Source organism: Pongo pygmaeus, chromosome 16 (assembly GCF_028885625.2).
Source record: "Pongo pygmaeus isolate AG05252 chromosome 16, NHGRI_mPonPyg2-v2.0_pri, whole genome shotgun sequence".
Lineage (NCBI taxonomy): Eukaryota > Metazoa > Chordata > Mammalia > Primates > Hominidae > Pongo > Pongo pygmaeus.
The window spans coordinates 82,083,896-82,102,029 of record NC_072389.2 but is presented as its reverse complement, the minus strand read 5'-3'; the positions used below and the strand labels follow the sequence as shown (position 1 = coordinate 82,102,029).

At 40.8% G+C, this 18,134-nt stretch overlaps 1 protein-coding gene across 9 annotated transcripts in view; it reads left to right on the top strand.

Moving 5' to 3' along the window:
- The window catches only part of SCAPER (S-phase cyclin A associated protein in the ER), a 552,312-nt gene that overhangs the window by 513,162 nt on the left and 21,016 nt on the right, over nt 1-18,134 (top strand). For 6 of the 9 annotated variants that reach the window (XM_063652363.1, XM_054452429.2, XM_054452422.2 and 3 more), the window contains 2 exons: nt 6,139-6,376; nt 11,432-11,581. In XM_063652363.1, the coding sequence (XP_063508433.1) occupies nt 6,139-6,376; nt 11,432-11,581 (388 nt within the window). Of the gene's footprint in view, nt 1-6,138; nt 6,407-8,125; nt 8,249-11,431; nt 11,582-18,134 lie in introns of those variants that run through there. The other 3 variants (XM_054452432.2, XM_054452434.2, XM_063652364.1) reach the window with 2 other exon arrangements.

The following is an 18,134-nucleotide window of genomic DNA, read 5'->3' as shown; positions in this document are numbered from 1 at the left end:
TACGTAAACTTTGTTATTGATTACTTTCTCCTCCTTGAAGCTATCTTCGCTTTGCTTCTAGGGCACCATATTCTCCTGGTTTCCTTCTTACCCTACTGGTGACTATTTTTTAGTTTCCTTTGCTGGTTTCTTTTCATCTCTCCTGGTTCTAAACTTTGGGGTATCCCAAGGATCAATCCTCGGACTCTAGACTCACTAGAATAAGTTTCTAGTTTTAAATACCATCTCTGTTGATGGCTTCCAAATATCTCAAGCCCAGACTCCTCCTCTGAAGTTGGGCTTGTGTATTTATTCAGCCATTCAACACATATGTATTGAATAGCTACTGTATATGAGACACTGTTCTAAGCCCTGGGGATATACCTGTGAAACAAAAGAGACAAAAATCCCTATGCTTGGGAAGCTTATTTCACACAACTTCCAATCCACTGTCCCCACTGTGATGTATAATAGGCATCTCACATCTAACCAGTTCAAAACTGAATTCCTGGTTTTTCTCCTGAGACATGCGCTCTTCACTTTCTTCCCCATTTCTGTAAATGGCAACCACAGTCTTCCAGTTACTCAAGCCAAAAAGCATTGAGCCATTTTTCACTCCTCTTTCTCACACCCACATCCAATTTATCAGGAAATCTGTTGGCTTGCCCGTCTGAATATTTTCAGAATCCAACCACTTCCCACATCCATGGCTACCATCCTGATTCATATACCATTATCTCTCACTTGGATGATTAAAGCAGCCTCCTAGTTGGTCTTCCTGCTTCTGCCTTGGCTCTTCTAAAGAGTTTTCCACCCAGTATAGCTGTAGCACTCATTGTTCAAATGAAGTCAGAGTACATCACTTCTCTGCTCAAAACCTTACAGTGGCTTCCCATGTCACTCAGTAAAAGTTTTCTAATGGTTTCTAGGACTCTACCTGATCTTCTCTGCTCCCTCCCTGACCTCACGTCCTATTACTCTTCCATTTACTCAGCCCGCTCTAGCCACACTGGCCTTCTTGCTGTTTCTTGAACATGTCATGCACACTCCTGGCTCCAAGCTTTGGGATCTTCTGCCCTTTTACCTGAAACACCGTTCCCCCAGGTGTCCACATGGCTTTCTTCCTCACTTTCTATAGAATTTGGCTCAAATAATGCCTTAGAAATGGCTTCGCCAACCACCCTATGTAAAGTAGCTTCACACACATTCCTACTTCTTCATTTCCTAGCCATGTCCCTTGCTCCTCTATCACACCATACATTACATAATATATATTTGTTCGTTTATATCTTCCTGCACTAAAATGTAAGCTTTATGAGAAAAAGGTCATAGATTTTACTGCTGAACTCCAGGTCCTAGAATAGGGCTTGCCACATAATTGGCCATCAGTGAATATTTGTTGAATGAATGAATCATGAATGACTAGGTTCTCTGGAGTAGGCATAATAAAGTTCCTACGACAGTATCTATATTTGAATCTCCAGAACCTGTGAATATTACCTTGCTTGGCTTAAGGGATCTTGCAGATATGATTCAGTTAAGGATCTTGAGATGGTGAGATTATCCTGAATAATTCAGGGGGGCCCAATGTAATCACAAGCGTCCTTATAAATAAAGACGGGAGGCAAGAAAGTCAGCGTTAGGAGGAGATTTGAAGATGCTCTGTTGCTGGCTTTGAAGTTGCAATAAGGGGCCATAAGCCAAGGAATTGAGGCATATTCTAGAAAGTGGAAAAGGCAAGGAAACGGATTCTGCCCTGGGTCCTCCAAAAGGAACACAGCTCTTGTGACACCTTGATTTTAGCCTCGTGAGATCTGTTTTGAATTTCTGGCCTTCAGAACTGTAAAATATTAAATTTTTTATTGTTTGAGCCGCTAGCTTGTGGTAATTATTCCAGCAGCAATAGGAAACTGATATACCCACCTGCCCCTATTCAACTGTAATGCCTCTAGAACAGGAGCTTGGTCTTCCTTAACCTTGCACATTGCAGGTGCTCAGAGTTCCCGGAGCACAGGTACTTTGGCTTTTTAGACAGAGTACCTGACAGAACATCATGCCTGTTTGTCTCACCTTAAACCCTGATGAATGATGTTGTCACTGGATACAGTTTGGCTTTCTCAGAATATCCCAGGACATAATATCCAAAAACTGGGATAACTGCTGAGAAATAATTTACCTCTCCTTGAACAGTAAAATTCTCATCCATCATTGGGGGAGACAATGACTTAGTCTCACCCACTCCAACACTATGCAGACCTTTGAGTGCAGGTCTGTGGGTTTAAGGGCTAAAATGGGATGTTCTCACAAGATCCCTCAGGGATTCCTAAACAAAGCCAAACTCCAAGAAGCTAAGAGAACAATCTAGAAGATCACCTGCACTGAAGATCAGAGTGGATGTTACCAAGCTGGAAATCTGGGGACCATGGAAATAAGGGGAAACAAACAGAAGAAAAGGGCTTATAGAGTCTGGAACTGTCACAGCTGCTTTTTTAGGCCAACTAAGGCCCAGTGTATAAGTGGTTTATGAAGATGGAATGGACGGCACTTCATGCCCACACAAATCATGCTGTTTTTGCCCAGCTATACTCTCCTTTAAGGTAAAGTAGGGTTGTCAGGCATTGTGCAGTATTGATGAAAAACCAATTTTAGTTTTTCCTAATTGAATCTAGCTTTTGATAAACAGAAATGAATATCTCACTAAGATCTCTAGTCCTGGAGACCTAACAAAAACACCTTAAAATCTGATAAAATTATAAATATCTTAGAATGTACTATACAAAATTTCAGATCTTATTTTTCACATCTTCTATGTATTTTTTTAAAGAAAACTTCATTACACATGCCTGATATGAATAAGGCCTTTTACTTTTTTCTTATAAACATTTAGGCTTAAAGTGATTATAACTGACAGTTAAGACCAACAGAAGCCAGTGGCCTGTTCATGGACAAATTATCTGTACTTCAAGCTAAATCAAAAGTAAACATTCTCTATGGTCCCTTCAGGTCTACATTAGTCCTGTGGAAGCCAAATGGGACAGTCAAACCCTCCCCTTGCCCCCATATATTCTGTGGGCTCTCTTCAACATGAATGGTCTTTTCCATGAAGCACTATTTTATGCATTTTGAACCATTTCCACATCTAAGTTCTTAAATGCTTATTTAGCAGATTTTCCTCAATTACCATTTTCATTTCATTAGGATAATATTTGCAAAAGACTGGGCTGTATTGTTTTATAATCCATCAGATTAGTGTTTTCCTAAATAATGGTGCAGGAGAGGAGATGTTCTGATAACCTTCACTTTTTTTTTTTTTAAGATTTTTTACATGTATTCTTCGGAAGAGGAAATGGCAGTGAATTCTTGTCACTTAATAAATGCTCAGAAAGACTAAGTATTATAAGATGTTTTAAATGAAAAAGCTATATTCCTGAATATCTGTATTAGAATATGCTGATAATCAGTTTAAAAGCAACACAAGAGTAAAGGGAAAATCACTATTCTGAATCACAGAGCAGTAAAACTGTTGTCACCAGCAATGATGTCACTCATCCTCAAGGTTCTGAAAACCTATTAGAAATTAGCTTTAGGGAGAAATATCTTCTGACTTGTCACTGGTTCTAAAAGGCAATCAGTGTTAAACAAACACAGGCCCCTTTTTGGAACCTATATAATAAACTCAGACACATTAATCTCTACTCACGTCTCTAGTCAGGGTCTGACCCCTAACTCTTTTGGCTTTAATGGAAGGAAGTAAGGGCCAGCTGACATTAGCTAACAGAAGTTTGTGTAAAGGTTCAGATATACCTATAAGCAAATAAATATCATTTCTTAAACTTTTGTTTTTATTGAGCACTATGAGACAAAAATATCTCCCCTCAACAATACAAGATTGCATTATAGTCTCTGTATATCTTAACAGTATTTACTTAATCACAAAATTTGACTTAAGACATCGAGAGAAAAGAGGAGGTCAGCCTCTGTTTGACCTGGATGTTTTGGTCCATGGACAAAGCACTGACCCTAAACAGTCAAAAGCCCTGGGTGATATCCCTGCTTTTGCCACTAAAAATTTGTATGACCTAAAACACTTCACCTTATTTCTCTAGGTCTCACTTGCTTCATGTGCACAATAAGAGGATGAATAACTTCTCTACCAACTATGAAAACCCAGTAAGAATGAGATAAGGTGAAAGATATGAATGTACTTGGCAGATCCTGCCATATAAATAAGATGACAGTATTTCATAAGAGAGCTTCTTTCTCTTATATGAACAAGGTATATGAAGATGCCATATCATTTGGCTGTATTCTTAGAAATACTAGAAATAGTGCACGTTCAAGAAATGAATGTGTACCGTGGTTACAAATAAAACTGCTTTGATGCAACTAGCAAAGTAAAATGAATAAAATGATCTCTTTAGAAAAACTAAGTTATGAATTGAGAAAACTAGACAAGATACTAGAAATTTGCCAGTCAGCACCTCTCAATTCTTGTTTAATTAGTGACACCTCTTGAGTGCTTCTGGGAAAGATAACGAAGTAAGCATAGTTCTTCAAGGACTGCCTCCTATCCTGGGTTCCAGCTGAAAGGAATGACAAATGACAACATATATATGTGTATATATGTATATATATGTGTGTGTGTGTGTATATATATATATATAAATACACACACATACCTATACACACACTAACCCAGATTTTTAACACTAACTCGTAGTGTTAAAAAGTAGGGAAAGGTATTATGCCATGACAGAAGCATAAAAGCACTCCTGCTCAGTATTGTGTAGATCATGCCACATTAAAGGAAGACATTGAGTAGAAACTTGTAACTTGCCTTCCTGAGAAAAATCAGAGTGTCATGAAGAAAGAGCAATTAGATACCTGAGGTTTTGTGCAGTGGTTACAAGTGGCTATAGCAACTCCAGACCTTACATCTCAGATTCAAACCCAGTAGAGGAAAAAGTGATGACTTCTTCCCAAGCGTCTCAGCAAAAGTATCTCCCTCTATCCCATTAGCTCTGATTGTGACGTGTGGCATCTCTGAGTGATGCTCAACAGCCAGAGAAATGTGTGGCTTACCTTAGGCCTGGGCACCCTTGAGCCAGAGTAAATAGGGAGGGAGGTCTATGTGAAGCATATTGGCTATGAGTTAAGGAGAGGTGATTCCTTAGAAATATTTATACAGTTTCTATTTAAAAGAGTGAATGCTTGGCAGCCATGTTTACTATAACTGCCTGCTCTTGGTCACTAGATGCTTCACATATACCTTAATTCAGAATTGCCTGGCCAGCTCAGTTGGTAGAGCATGGGACTCTTAATCCCAGAGTCAGTGGGTTCAAGCCTCACATTGAGTGGTTCTATTTTTTTTTTAACACCTGTGAAAAGAAGGGAAAGTTAAAAAAAAAGAAAAAAAACAAAATAAAAAATACCTTAGTTCAAGGATGAGGTAGATTTAGCATACCCCTGCTGCTTTACTATTAATTTTAGGAATTCATTTGCCACTGCCATTGTCTCTTCTTGCTCTTCTGTAACATTACCTGCCACGGTAGCTAAGCTGACTTCATCTGATTTGTGTAGACCTAATCCAGTACTTGCTTGTTCTTGGAACTGTGGCTTCTACAACCTGTCCTGCCTGTACTCCTCGATGTTGGAAAAGGGGCTTCAATAGCAGCTGAAGAATCTCCCTACCACAGTATACCAACACATTACTGGGTTTTTGAGGCCTCATGCTTTCCTAATAGCTGCCTCCCCTAAGAAGAGTACCTTTATATATCCAGAAAGGAAGCTAGGAGTGTTTTTGGCCTCTGAGTCCCAAAAGCTTTCACAGACTCTGTCCACTTTGCCCAGACCCAAGATACTAAACAAAGTGAGGCTATGTAGGCTATAAAGTGTGGGAAGGGTGGTTGGCAGCCTTAGCACTGGCTGCAGAGTGCTCAGTTGACACTGCTGCAGCAGCCTGGTCTTCCAGGAGAAGAAAAAGCCACAGTGCAGTTGATGGGGAGGGCTGCATTTATTCCTTGAAGTTTCTTGTTACCATATTGTACAACTCAGATGGTTTGTTTTTAACGGTCTGCTTGTCTTGTTTCATTTAACCTATACAAATTGCTAACATCCTTTAAGTAGTTTTTCTCAAAGAATTGAATGTTTCTTTGTCAGGTCATACAGCATATTTGACAATAATCGCCAGGATCCCACAGGGCTGACAGCTGCTCTTCAGGCAACCGACCTGGCTGGAGTTCTTCATATGCTCTACTGTGTCCTCTTCCATGGCACCATCTTGGACCCCAGCACTGCCAGTCCCAAGGAGAATTACACTCAAAATACCATCCAAGTGGCCATTCAGAGTTTACGTTTCTTCAACAGCTTTGCAGCTCTTCATCTGCCTGCTTTTCAGGTACCAAGTATTGGTTTATATCGATGTTAACCAATCAAGAGTTAGTATTTTAGTGTAGATAGGATGTCAGATTCTTCTCCTGAATTGGGGCATAAGGAATAAACTACAATAAATGGAATTATAATATATATTATAATTTATTAAACTACTATTTTCTGGGAACTGTATTAGATGCTCTATAACATCTAGCATTCTCATTTATTCTCATAGCTACCATGCAAAGTATTATTATACCCATTTTACATATAGAGAAGCTGACAGTTAAGTAATTTGCCCAAGGTTACATGTTTGTGAACCAGGACTGGTAACCATGACTCTCCCACCCCAAAGGCTATGTTCATCCTTTGCCATGCTGCTATTTATAAATCTTTTGTCTGGAATTCTTTAGATCAGGACATTATCATCTCATCAACTTTTAAATATTAAGGAAAGTAATGGTTTCTTATGTAAATAGAACCAAAATTAGATAAATTGATTGATATGACTTTCTACAGATGGTTTAGCTGATTTTGTGTCCAATGTAAAGTGTATAACTAGCTTTACAGGGATTTGCATCTTTAGCTATTAAGTTTTTATAGCTAAAGAAAGAAGAATTGCTTTATGCTATAACACCAGACTGTCAGCCTGGAAACAGATTTTTTTTTTCATGTAGGAAATTTAATTTTCAAAAACACTGAACCTTTGGAACAGAGCAAGCCCCAAGGAATAGACTTTCTCTTTCAGTTTATTAACTGTCAAGTGATTTCATTAAAAAAGGAACAAACTTGGCAGATGATGAACCCATAATTTAGATGAATTGCTTTGCTCAGAGGGAAAAAGGTTATAGAGAAACAAATGTATGAAAATAGTGGACTTTGCCATTCTGAGATGGGAGGAATACTTCTATATTGTAGCTGATGACAAATGTGCAGTTCTTTAGTTGATGTCTTCCTGTCATTTTGTTCAAAAAAGGAAATTTGTGACTAAGTTGTATCATTGGATCTAGTATCTTTCAACTTTGTAGAATTAGTTTATCTGTCACAAGAACAGAAATCCCTTCCTTTGGGTTAATGCTTTTCTGTCTCCAGAGCAGTTGAACTAGCCTTAGGTGGTAACTGACTGCACAATACGTAGAGTTCTGGGAGGTTACAGCCACATATAAATGAGAGATATCTGCTCCAAAAAATGTCAGTGGTTCTTGCCTCAGGGTTGAACATAACATCTGTGTTTTATGAAGACGTAAGCCCACCGTATTCTGTCTGGAAACAGTTTGGAAATCAGGGAACCTTAACTTTACATGCTCAGGATATGGAGTCCACCAGTCTACCCATCAGCTGGGTTGAAAGGGAGTGATTTCTTTTGTTAACAGATTATGGAATAGCAAATATCTAAAAACTGTCTCTTAGCTTCCTGTTTCATGGGTCTTCTTGGCCAACATTTATACCGCTACAGGGGACTCCATATCATAAACAAGCATCTAGGATAAGTCAGCTGTTCGGTCAGTCACTCTGTCAGGGAGCCCTAGTTCCCTGCTCCTTGCCCCTCTCCTCCTGTGAACTTGTGGCCTGTGCAGTCTCACTCACAAAGGAGCACCAATGAACTTCACCAGACCTGCTCCCTAGTGCCTTTAAGCCTAAAGGGCTTAATAATGGGCGATAATGTCAAGTGATTTCATTAAAAAAGGAAAAGAAAAAATCAAAAAGAAAAATCAAAAGCCTATTTTTGGAATCCTTTGTGCCCAACTAAGATAAAAACATTTCTCCTTTCCAGATCCTGCTATATCCAACTTGAAACTTATCCCCTACTTGAGCCACTTTTGCCAAAAACAGCAGGAATAAAACCAGAGTGGTTCAAGAGGATTCAACTATTCTCAAAATCAGTGTCTCTAGGGATAAAAAGAAATGAAATAATAAAATAAATAAAAAATAAATAAAAAACAATTATTCTCAAAATTAAATGCCCTGGCTCTCATTTGGAATGTCCTTTCTTGACTGGTTCTCACAGTTCTCCAATACCTTTTCTTCCTTCTTCTCATGCAACTCTATATTTCCTTCTCAGTTCTTTTCCTTCCTGTTTTTTCTTCTTTTGTGTCTCTCTCCTGTCTCTCCTCTCTTCTTTTATCAGTCTTGCCTTTACTCTTTCTCATTCTCTTCCTAGCTGTAGTTTCCAGGTACCCTTTACCCTTCATGTTTCTTTCTGACTCTTCATCAGCATGTGAGGGGACCTAAATGCCCAGAATTTCTAGCATTGGGGCCTTTAATATACCAATGACTAAGTATTTTTTCTTAATTACTTTTATGCATTTAAAAACAAACAGATGAACTTAGTGGGGAAACAATTATTTCTGATCACAGATTCTAGGAGTTCAGAATTCAAATGGGGCTTATCACAGTGGAAATGGTTTGTCTCTGCTCCATGATGTCATGGCTACAGCTAGGAGCTAAAGTCATCTGGAGGCTCTTTACTGTCATGTTTGATATCTGGGATGACTCAAAGACAAGATTCACCTAGGACTGGTGGCCAGAGCATCTACTACTGCTTCTCCATGTGACTTGGGCTTTTTAAAACACTATGGTGTCTCGATTCTGAGTGGGAGTGTCCTAAGAGGAAGCTTCCAGAAAGCAAGTGTTCCAAGAGAAACCAACAAAAGCTACAGGACTTTTTATGACTTAGCCTCAGAAGTCATATACTTACCTATCAACCATACTTTATTGGTTGAATCAGTCATAAGCCTTCCATATTCAAGGGAAGGAAAACATAGGCTTCACCAGCTAAAGCAACACGTCTGTCTACATAGACATCATTGATGTAGATGGACATGATCAAGAATATAATGCTTAAGTAAATTAAATACATAGTATTTGTAATGTATAGCAACAGATGAGTTTTCCAGAAAAGTACTATTTTTGTGATAGTTATGGTCAGAGAAACTCATGTTGTAGTTCATCAAAACAACTTACATGTCAAAAGTGAGATTTTAGGAACTATGTATGTAAAGGACAGGAAAAGAGATTTTAAGTGGAAAGAAGGAAGGTGTACATCTCAGCATAATCTGACCTCAGAAAAATCTGAGGGACAATTTATGAATTGCCTGGGAGGCTCAAAGGAATTGAAGAAAAAAAACTGAAGTGAGATAAATTGTCTGACCTGCTGAAGAGTTAGACAAGATGATATAAGACATGTTGATGATTTGGGTTCGAATGCATCACAAGAATACAGAGCTGTTACAGGGAGGCATCCTCATTAGACCCCTGAATCTGAAGTCAGAATGACCTGACTTTGAGCTATCACATTACCTCTTCAAATTGTATGACCTTAGACAAGTCATTTGAACACTTAAGACTCCATTTCCTCATCTGTAAAATAGAGATTAAGAACACCTACCTCACAAGACTATTTGAGGATTAAATATGATTGCATAAAAGTGTTGTGCTCACTAGCACATAGTAGGCCCCCATAAAATGTGAACTGACTGAGTTTCTGAAAAGAAGAATTTACCTAAACAGACATGCTGAGTCAGAAGGTTGGAAACTGAATGCAGCATTCCCAGTGCTCCTTCACCCTTCTTCAAAGCCACAAACCTGTATGCTTATTTTGTGTGAGAACCCATCATGTAATAGTACAAAAGGTTATCCATTAGAGTATTTTCCTAGCTGGTTCCATTTCATTGTATACCAATAAGGCTGTCAAAATATTTTTCCCTCTTCAGCAAGGAGTCTGATTTCACTCTGAATTCATATTGGCATGGGTGGCCTTGAGACTGGGGATATTGTATATTGCATTCAGTTTGACAGTTTTTACAATTGAAGGTGGTCTCAGGAAACAAATCAATGTACTGACTTGGCAATTAATTCTGACTAAAAAGGAAATATAGTTTCCTTGAAAAATTGGTTTAATTTTTATATTCAAACTTATATGCCCCTTGACCTGCTCTTATCAGTGAAGGTTAAACAGAGGGCACTGGGTCACAGCATGCTGGACGTGACTAATTAAATAAAGGCTGAGCTGAGAAGGTGTCACTACTTGATTTAAAGGAGCAAAGCCCTTCTGAAGTCTCTTTGGGGCTTGAAAAACATTTTTTTTGTTTTGGGGCTGTGAAACAGACAAAGGCACTCTTAAAATTTAGCAGTAATTTTGTTTCAGGAATGCTCACTAAAATGGCTCTGTTTCACCCACTGTTAAGTGAATTGAATTCATTGAAACTTCCAAGCTGCAACGTATCCAACCTGGTTCAAGCCCACTAAGACCTCAAATCAAGAGATGAGTTTAAAACTGCCTTTTCCCACAGGCCAGCAGTGGTGCTTCATTCCAGTGTGGGCTGCGAGTATATTCTGTGGGCTTCGCCTCTCGCCTTTGCCCTCCTGTCGCTCTGTCTGTTTGACATGTTTATTAAATAGAAGCTGCAGGCTGCACAGACAGACTCAGACTCTCTTCCTGAGTCGCCCACCGCCGACAGCCCTTTGCCTGTCTGGAGAAAGGATCCCAGAAGTCCCATAACTGAGGGATTTCATGGTTTTAGGGAGAATTTTTATTTTGTTTTTTTACATTCTTTTGGGAGCCTTTGGTTTATAGAGCTACTTATTTGAATAATAACTAGTTGTTATTTATATTTTTTGTTTAAACATTATTAGAAATATATGTTTAACTCTGTGTACAAGAAAATATTTTCTCCTTCAGAAAAAAAAAGTGTTGGAATTCAGCTAAGTGGTAGATTTACAGGTGAATTTTAGGTTTTTTATGTTTTTCCAGATTTTCTACAGTAAGAATATTTGTATATGAGAAAAATTAAGTTATTAAAAATAGAATAAATAACTGTGCTTTAGGTAGATAATGTCTTGATCCACGTGGTACAGGCATTTGGTCTACTACTGTCCCTTTTCAGGTTAAACATTGCATTTATTATGGTCATTTATTAGAACAAGAACCCCTAAACTAAAGTGTTAAGCATAGTACTGTAGAAATGTCATGTTTTTCCACCACCGTGGCAGAAAGTGCACAGGGCCAGTCTTGCTTTGTGATTTGCAGCCCTGGCTCTCCCTGGGCTGAGGGCTTCTAACTGCTCCTTGTCTTTGTCAGTCTATTGTAGGGGCAGAGGGCTTGTCCCTTGCATTCCGGCACATGGCCAGCTCCCTGCTGGGCCACTGCAGCCAAGTCTCCTGTGAAAGCCTCCTTCATGAGGTCATCGTCTGTGTGGGCTACTTCACTGTCAACCACCCAGATAACCAGGTAAGAGGCCCTGGAAAGCTCCTTAGAATGCTCCCCCAGTGCTGAGAGTGTGAGGTATCGGAATGAGAAAAGGCAGGCTAGCGGTCTGGAACCCAGATGTCCTCTGTAAAGCCCTTTAACCAGACTGCAGGAATATGCCTCTAGCTCCTTCCCTTCAAATAGATTTTTTTTTCTTTTGGAGACAGAGGCTCGCTCTATCACCCAGGCTGGAATGCAGTGGTGCAATCTCGGCTCACTTCAACCTCTGCCTCCCAGGTTCAAGCGATTCTCATGCCTCAGCCTCCCAAGCAGCTGGGATTACAGGCACCTGCCACCACACCTGGCTAATTTTTTGTATTTTTAGTAGAGATGGGGTTTTGCCACGTTGGCCCGGCTGGTCTTGAACTCCTGACCTCAGGTGATCTGCCTGCCTTGGCCTCCCAAAGTGCTGAGACTACAGGCATAAATAAGCCACCACACCTGGCCCTCTTCAAATAGATTTAGTAAGAACTAGATTAGCACTAGGGCCTCCTCTTAGAGCTATAAAAATAAAATATTTTTAATAAGATATTCTTAAGCCACAGAGAAGCATGTACTCTCTTACCATGTAGATTCTTTACTGTCTACTTCCTTACCACATGAAGTCTGCTGCTCTAGCTATCAGGGTTTTTGTTTTGATAAGGTAGTTTACATCTTCCAAGTTGGGTCATTTTTCATATAGTATTAGAGTCTGGTGCTCTATGAAACTGTTCTTGGCTCCTGGCTTCTGCTTAGGTGCTTAGAGTCTTCCTTTGGTGTTGGTGAGAGGCTGAGAGGGAGGGTAGGACTCTCCCGCTTAGGTCACTCAGAGTAGTTTTGCTTTAAACTGCTTTAATTATTTGGTTTCTGAGCAAGATTTCATAGATTAAAAAAAAAAAAAGATTTCATAGATTTCATTTGTAAATAGGTTTCTGCTTTTTTTTTTTTTTTTTTGACAAGTTCTTGCTCTGTCATTCAGGCTGGAGTGCAGTGGCATGATCATGGCTCACTGCAGCCTTGACCCCCTGGGCTCAAGCGATCCTCATATCTCAGCTTCCTGAGTAGCTGGGTCCACCGGCGGGTACCATCACACCCAGCTAATTTTTGTAGAGACGGGGCTTTGCCACATTGCCTAGGCTGGTATTGAACTCCTGGGCTCAAGCAATCCTCCTGCCTTGGCCTCCCAAAGTGCTGGGATTACAGGTGTGAGCCACCACACCTGGCTTGCTTTCTGCTTTTTTAAGATGTTGGAAAATCTGTTATAGATTTTTTACTAATAATAAAGTACCTTATTTCTCTTTATCTTGGAAACCAGGATTATGGCATAACTAGCACATCAAATAGTAATTCCTGACAACCTCATTTATCTAAAGCCCCCTACTTGGCCGGGCGCAGTGGTTCACACCTATAATCCCTGCACTTTGGGAAGCCGAGGCAGGTGGATCACTTGAGGTCAGGAGTTCGAGACCAGCCACATACTCACCAACATGGAGAAACCCCGCCTCTACTAAAAATACAAAATTAACCGGGCATGGTGGCGCATGCCTGTAATCCCAGCTACTCGGGAGGCTGAGGCAGGAGAATCGCTTGAACCCAGGAGGCAGAGGTTGCGATGAGCTGAGATCACGCCATTGCACTCCAGCCTGGGAAACAAGAGTGAAACTCCGTCTAAAAAAAAAAAAAGCCCCCTACTCAGCCAACCTTAATTGTATAGATTGTAGCTAAGAAAAAAAAGCCTCTGAACAACGCCTTAACTCTTACTCTGAACTTTTGTGTTTTTTTGAGACAGAGTCTTGCTCTGTCACCCAGGCTAGAGTGCAGTGGCGTGATCTCGGCTCACTGCAACCTCTGCCTCCCGGTTCAAGTGATTGTCCTGTCTCAGCCTCCTGAGTAGCTGGGATTATAGGCACCCACCACTGTGTCCAGCTAATTTTTTTATTTTTAGTAGAGACGGGGTTTCACTATCTTGGCCAGGCTGGTCTCAAACTCCTGACCTCGTGATCCACCTACCTTGGCCTCCCAAAGTACTGGGATTACAGGTGTGAGCCACCGCGCCCAGCCTTACTCTAAACTTTCTAATTTTTATTGTAGGCAAATCTCTAACAAGTGTGTTTGCAAGGTTTATCTAGCCTACAGCAAACTAGATCTGGGCAGGAATAAAAGAGATGGTTGTGGTGGCAGAGCCAAGTACAAGGTGAGAAGCTGTACAATGAGAGCTGAAATTGCTTTCCTGAGAAGGAGAAAAAAGACAGAAAAAAAAAAAAAAAGGCAGGCCCAAGAACTCAGAAGTCACAGCCATGTGGGTTCAGAGGGACACTAAGCCCTGCTCTGTATTTCCTAGATGATTGTTGATGCCTCTAATACCTCAAGTAAGCATGGAGGCAAAGTGTATGTTCAGTGCATTCCCTGAACCGCACTGCAGGAATAAGCAGTCTGTTTTAGAAAGATTCCCATGGCTAAAATATAGGCAGTTTGGATCCTTACCAGAATATTATACACAGAAAAGTTCCCCTTTTACAGACCCTGTTGCCAGGAGAGTAGATGGCAGCTTTTTCTCCCCTCCTACCTCTACAGCACAGACAGTGTCCTTCCCTTTCAAACACTCCCTGATGGGGATGCTCTGTCCTCTCTGTGGACCAGGCCTAGTAGGTTCACAGATCTCTTACAAACAGGGAAGGAAAGTTGAGGGAAATCATCCGTGTAGATTTTTTTTTTTCTTCATGTGCATCCATTCAACCTATTAAATTGCTTTTTATTTTCTCTTAAAAGTTGATTTTATTTTTCTGATTTTAGTTATTGTGAAAAAGGGCAGCCAGCGCAGTAGCTCACACCTGTAATCCTAGCACTTTGGGAGGCTGAGGCAAGTGGATCACCTGAGGTCAGGAGTTTGAGACCAGCCTGGCCAACATTATGAAACCCTGTCTCTACTAAAAATACAAAAATTAACAGGGCGTGGTGGCAGGCGCCTGAAATCCCAGCTACTCAGGAGGCTGAGACAGGAGAATTGCTTGAACGTGGGAGGCAGAGGTTACAGTGAGCCAAGATCGTGCCACTGCAGTCCAGCCTGGGAGACAGAGCAAGACTCTGTCTCAAAAAAAAAAAAAAAGAAAGAAAGAAAGAAAGAAAAAGGAAAGAAAGAAAAAGAAAAAGACAGGGCAAGTATAAAGAAAAAAATGGAATCACATTTATTCCTGATCTCACTATCTGAGATAGCCACTGTTAACATTTTGGCAGATTCCCCTCCAGCGTCTTTTCTGTGAGTAATTTTACACGGCTGAGGTTATACTGTACAAATGCTCATGTCCTGCTTTATGCACTTAACATTATATCAGAATCTTTGTTAAGTATTTTTAATGGCTGCATGGCTTTATCTTGTATGGACATTCATGGTTTACCTAAAAATGTCTTGTTTTACACTTAAATTGTTTATCATATATTGACACTGCCTACTGCCTTTGAAAGAGGTAATTTGTATATGTGATAATATTTTGCTGTGTGCAGTTCTGCAGGACAAAGTTCAGCGCTTTCGGTGCATTTCATATTAAGGATGGTTTAAAACTTTTTGCTTAAACCAACTCTGTTATGATAAACTTACTGAACTCAGAATTTCATGGGATTTCAGACAGTTTTTCTGCTGATGCTGGATCACAGACTAATCCTCTCCTTTAGATAAAACACACAATTTTGGCATCTCTGGGCTTCAAGTTAAGGGGTATCAGGGATGGGTAACTCATATTTGGAGATGGCATGTAAGACCTGACTTGGACATGGTGGAAAAGTGATGACTGGGCATGCTAGGATGGGAAAAAAAGCAGATGAAATGGGTGGAGAGAGCACTGGTCAATATAAGGAGGAGGAACAGACTGAGACCCTGTCACTTGTCAGTTGGAGAAGAAGAGGATACAGTGGGGTTTGAAGATCCTTGGTGAGAGGTAAGCTCACGCTGAGGAGGAAATTAGAAAAGTGAAAAAAGCCAGACCCTGTGTTTCAACACCTTGCCTCCCAGAAGGATTGAATACTAAACTGGACATCCACCTCTGATTTGAGGGAAGATTACAGAGGTCAGTTTACATCTGGGGCAGTTGCTGAAATGCAACAATCTATGAGAAGAAAGAACAAGATTAAAAAAAAAAAGTAGAGAAGTAAGAAGCTGATAGAAAAGATAGTAATTGTAAGAAGCTGAGACACTGCACATTATGGAGATGATATTTCTAAGCATAATATTTATGTTAGAAATATTTATTTATTTATTTATTTATTTATTTTTTGAGACAGAGTTTCATTCTTGTTGCCCAGGCTGGAGTGCAATGGCACCATGTTGGCTCACCACAACCTCTGCCTCCTGGGTTCAAGCGATTCTTCTGCCTCAGCCTCCTGAGTAGCTGGGATTACAGGCATGCGCCACCACGCCTGGCTAATTTTGTATTTTTAGTAGAGACGGGGTTTCTCCATGTTGGTCAGGCTGGTCTCGAACTCCTGACCTCAGGTGATCCGCCCACCTCGGCCTCCCAAAGTGCTGGGATTACAGGCATGAGCCACCACACCTGGCCGTATATTAGAAATCTTATAAGGTAGAGGCCAGGCACAGTGGCTCACACCTGTAATCCCAGCACTTTGAGAGGCCGGGGTGGGCGGATCACGAGGTCAGGAGTTTGCGACCAGCCTGACCAACATGGTGAAACCCCGTCTCTACTACAAATACAAAAATTAGCCGGGCGTGGTGGCACACGCCTGTAATCCCAGCAACTGGGAAGGCTGAGGCAGGAGGACCGCATGAACCTGGGAGGCGGAGGTTGCGGTGAGCCGAGATCATGCCACTGCACTCCAGCCTGGGTGACAGAGCAAGACTCTGTTTCAACAACAAAAAAAAAAAAAGAGAGAGAGAAATATTATAAGGTAGAAATACCTTATATTTGTAGAGTTCTTTATACTATTCTTCTCATCTCTTGTCTCTTGAACCTCAGTAGCACTTTAGTGAGGCTGTAAGTACAGGAATTATTCTTACCTCACAGACAGATGAGCAATTGGGCTTCTAAAAGATAAAGTAAGCTCCCTGAAATGACACAGAGAATCATTTCTCTATGAAAGATCAGGGCTAGCATCCAGGTTTTGCAAAGCCCAACTCAGTGTACTTTTCATTTCATCTTACATTGCTTAAGAAAGCCAGGCATGTAACAGGTACCATCTGCTAGCGATCACTGAAGTGTACCTTGGCTAGCGGTGGGGGGTGTAGAAGATGATGCGGGTTCACCAAGACAGTACATTTGAGAAACTGCCATTCTGTCCCTTAGATGCTGATTGGAAAGCTTCTAGGGCCTATCTGTGTGCCTTATTCAGGGGAGACTCATAAAGATCTTGGAAAGTGTAAATGAACATGTTTTATGAGTAGAAATGGACCACAATTTAGCAGATAGAAAGCCTGGGTTCTAGCCCCAGCTCTGCCATTAGCTATGTGATCATAGATAAATTCTTTCCACTCTTGAGGTTTGAACATCACTGACTCTACAAAGAAGCAAATTGGTTCTGGAAGTGGATAGCAGTGATAGTTGCACAATATTGTAATTGTGGGGTTAAAAATAGTTGAAATGGGGCCAGGCGTGGTGGCCCAAGTCTATAATCCCAGTACTTTGGGCGGCCGAGGCAGGCAGATCACTTGAGGTCAGGAGTTTGAGATCAGCCTGGCCAACATGGCAAAACCCCATCTCTACTAAAAATACAAAAATTAGCCAGGTGCTGTAGTGCATGCCTGTAGTCCCAGCTACTTGGGAGGCTGAGGCAGGAGAATCGCTTGAACCCGGGAGGCAGAGGTTGCAGTGAGCCAAGATCATGCCACCACACTCCAGCCTGGGCGACAGAGCAAGACTCTGTCTTTAAAAAAAAAAAAATTATATGTTATACATATTTTACACAATGAAGTAAACAAAAAAGAAGTGGATTATACTAGATGACCTCCCCTGTGAGTTCCATAAGTCTGTGACATTTTAAAGGCTGAAACTAGAACCACAGAGCAGCATTTTGATCTCATGGGGACTCCAAGCTATTTTGTGGTTTTCCATACCTTCCTTACCCTATTCCAGATGCCATCTGCAGCAGACAGCTTAATGAGCTGCCTACCCACTGTGTGGCAACTTATCATTAAAAACTCAGTATACTTTGGCTCCTCACTATTAGTAGAGGGAGCCCAATGACAGAAACTTATAAGCAGACTTCTTACAGGTGAGATGTCACGTACCTTGCTCTGTGATGCCATCTTCAGCCACAGTTGTTTTACATGCACTAAAGGCTGTGCTCACCAGCTCATGGCTGTGCTCCATGCCAGTCAGGCTGCAGGGCAAGGGCAGGGTATAGGAATAGCCACAGCTTGCTGAGGTGATAACTTCTCATATCCCAATAGAGTTGGGAAGTTTTCTATAACTGAAAAGTTAATTGTTAGTTTGATTTCACTTTTAAAACTAGTTCTATTAAATTCCCTTTCTACTGCCCCCACGAAATCCAGTAATTTGCTAAGTGAGCATTTGCTAAGAGGATGTGGTAAGTTTAGTTTTCAGCACTGGCC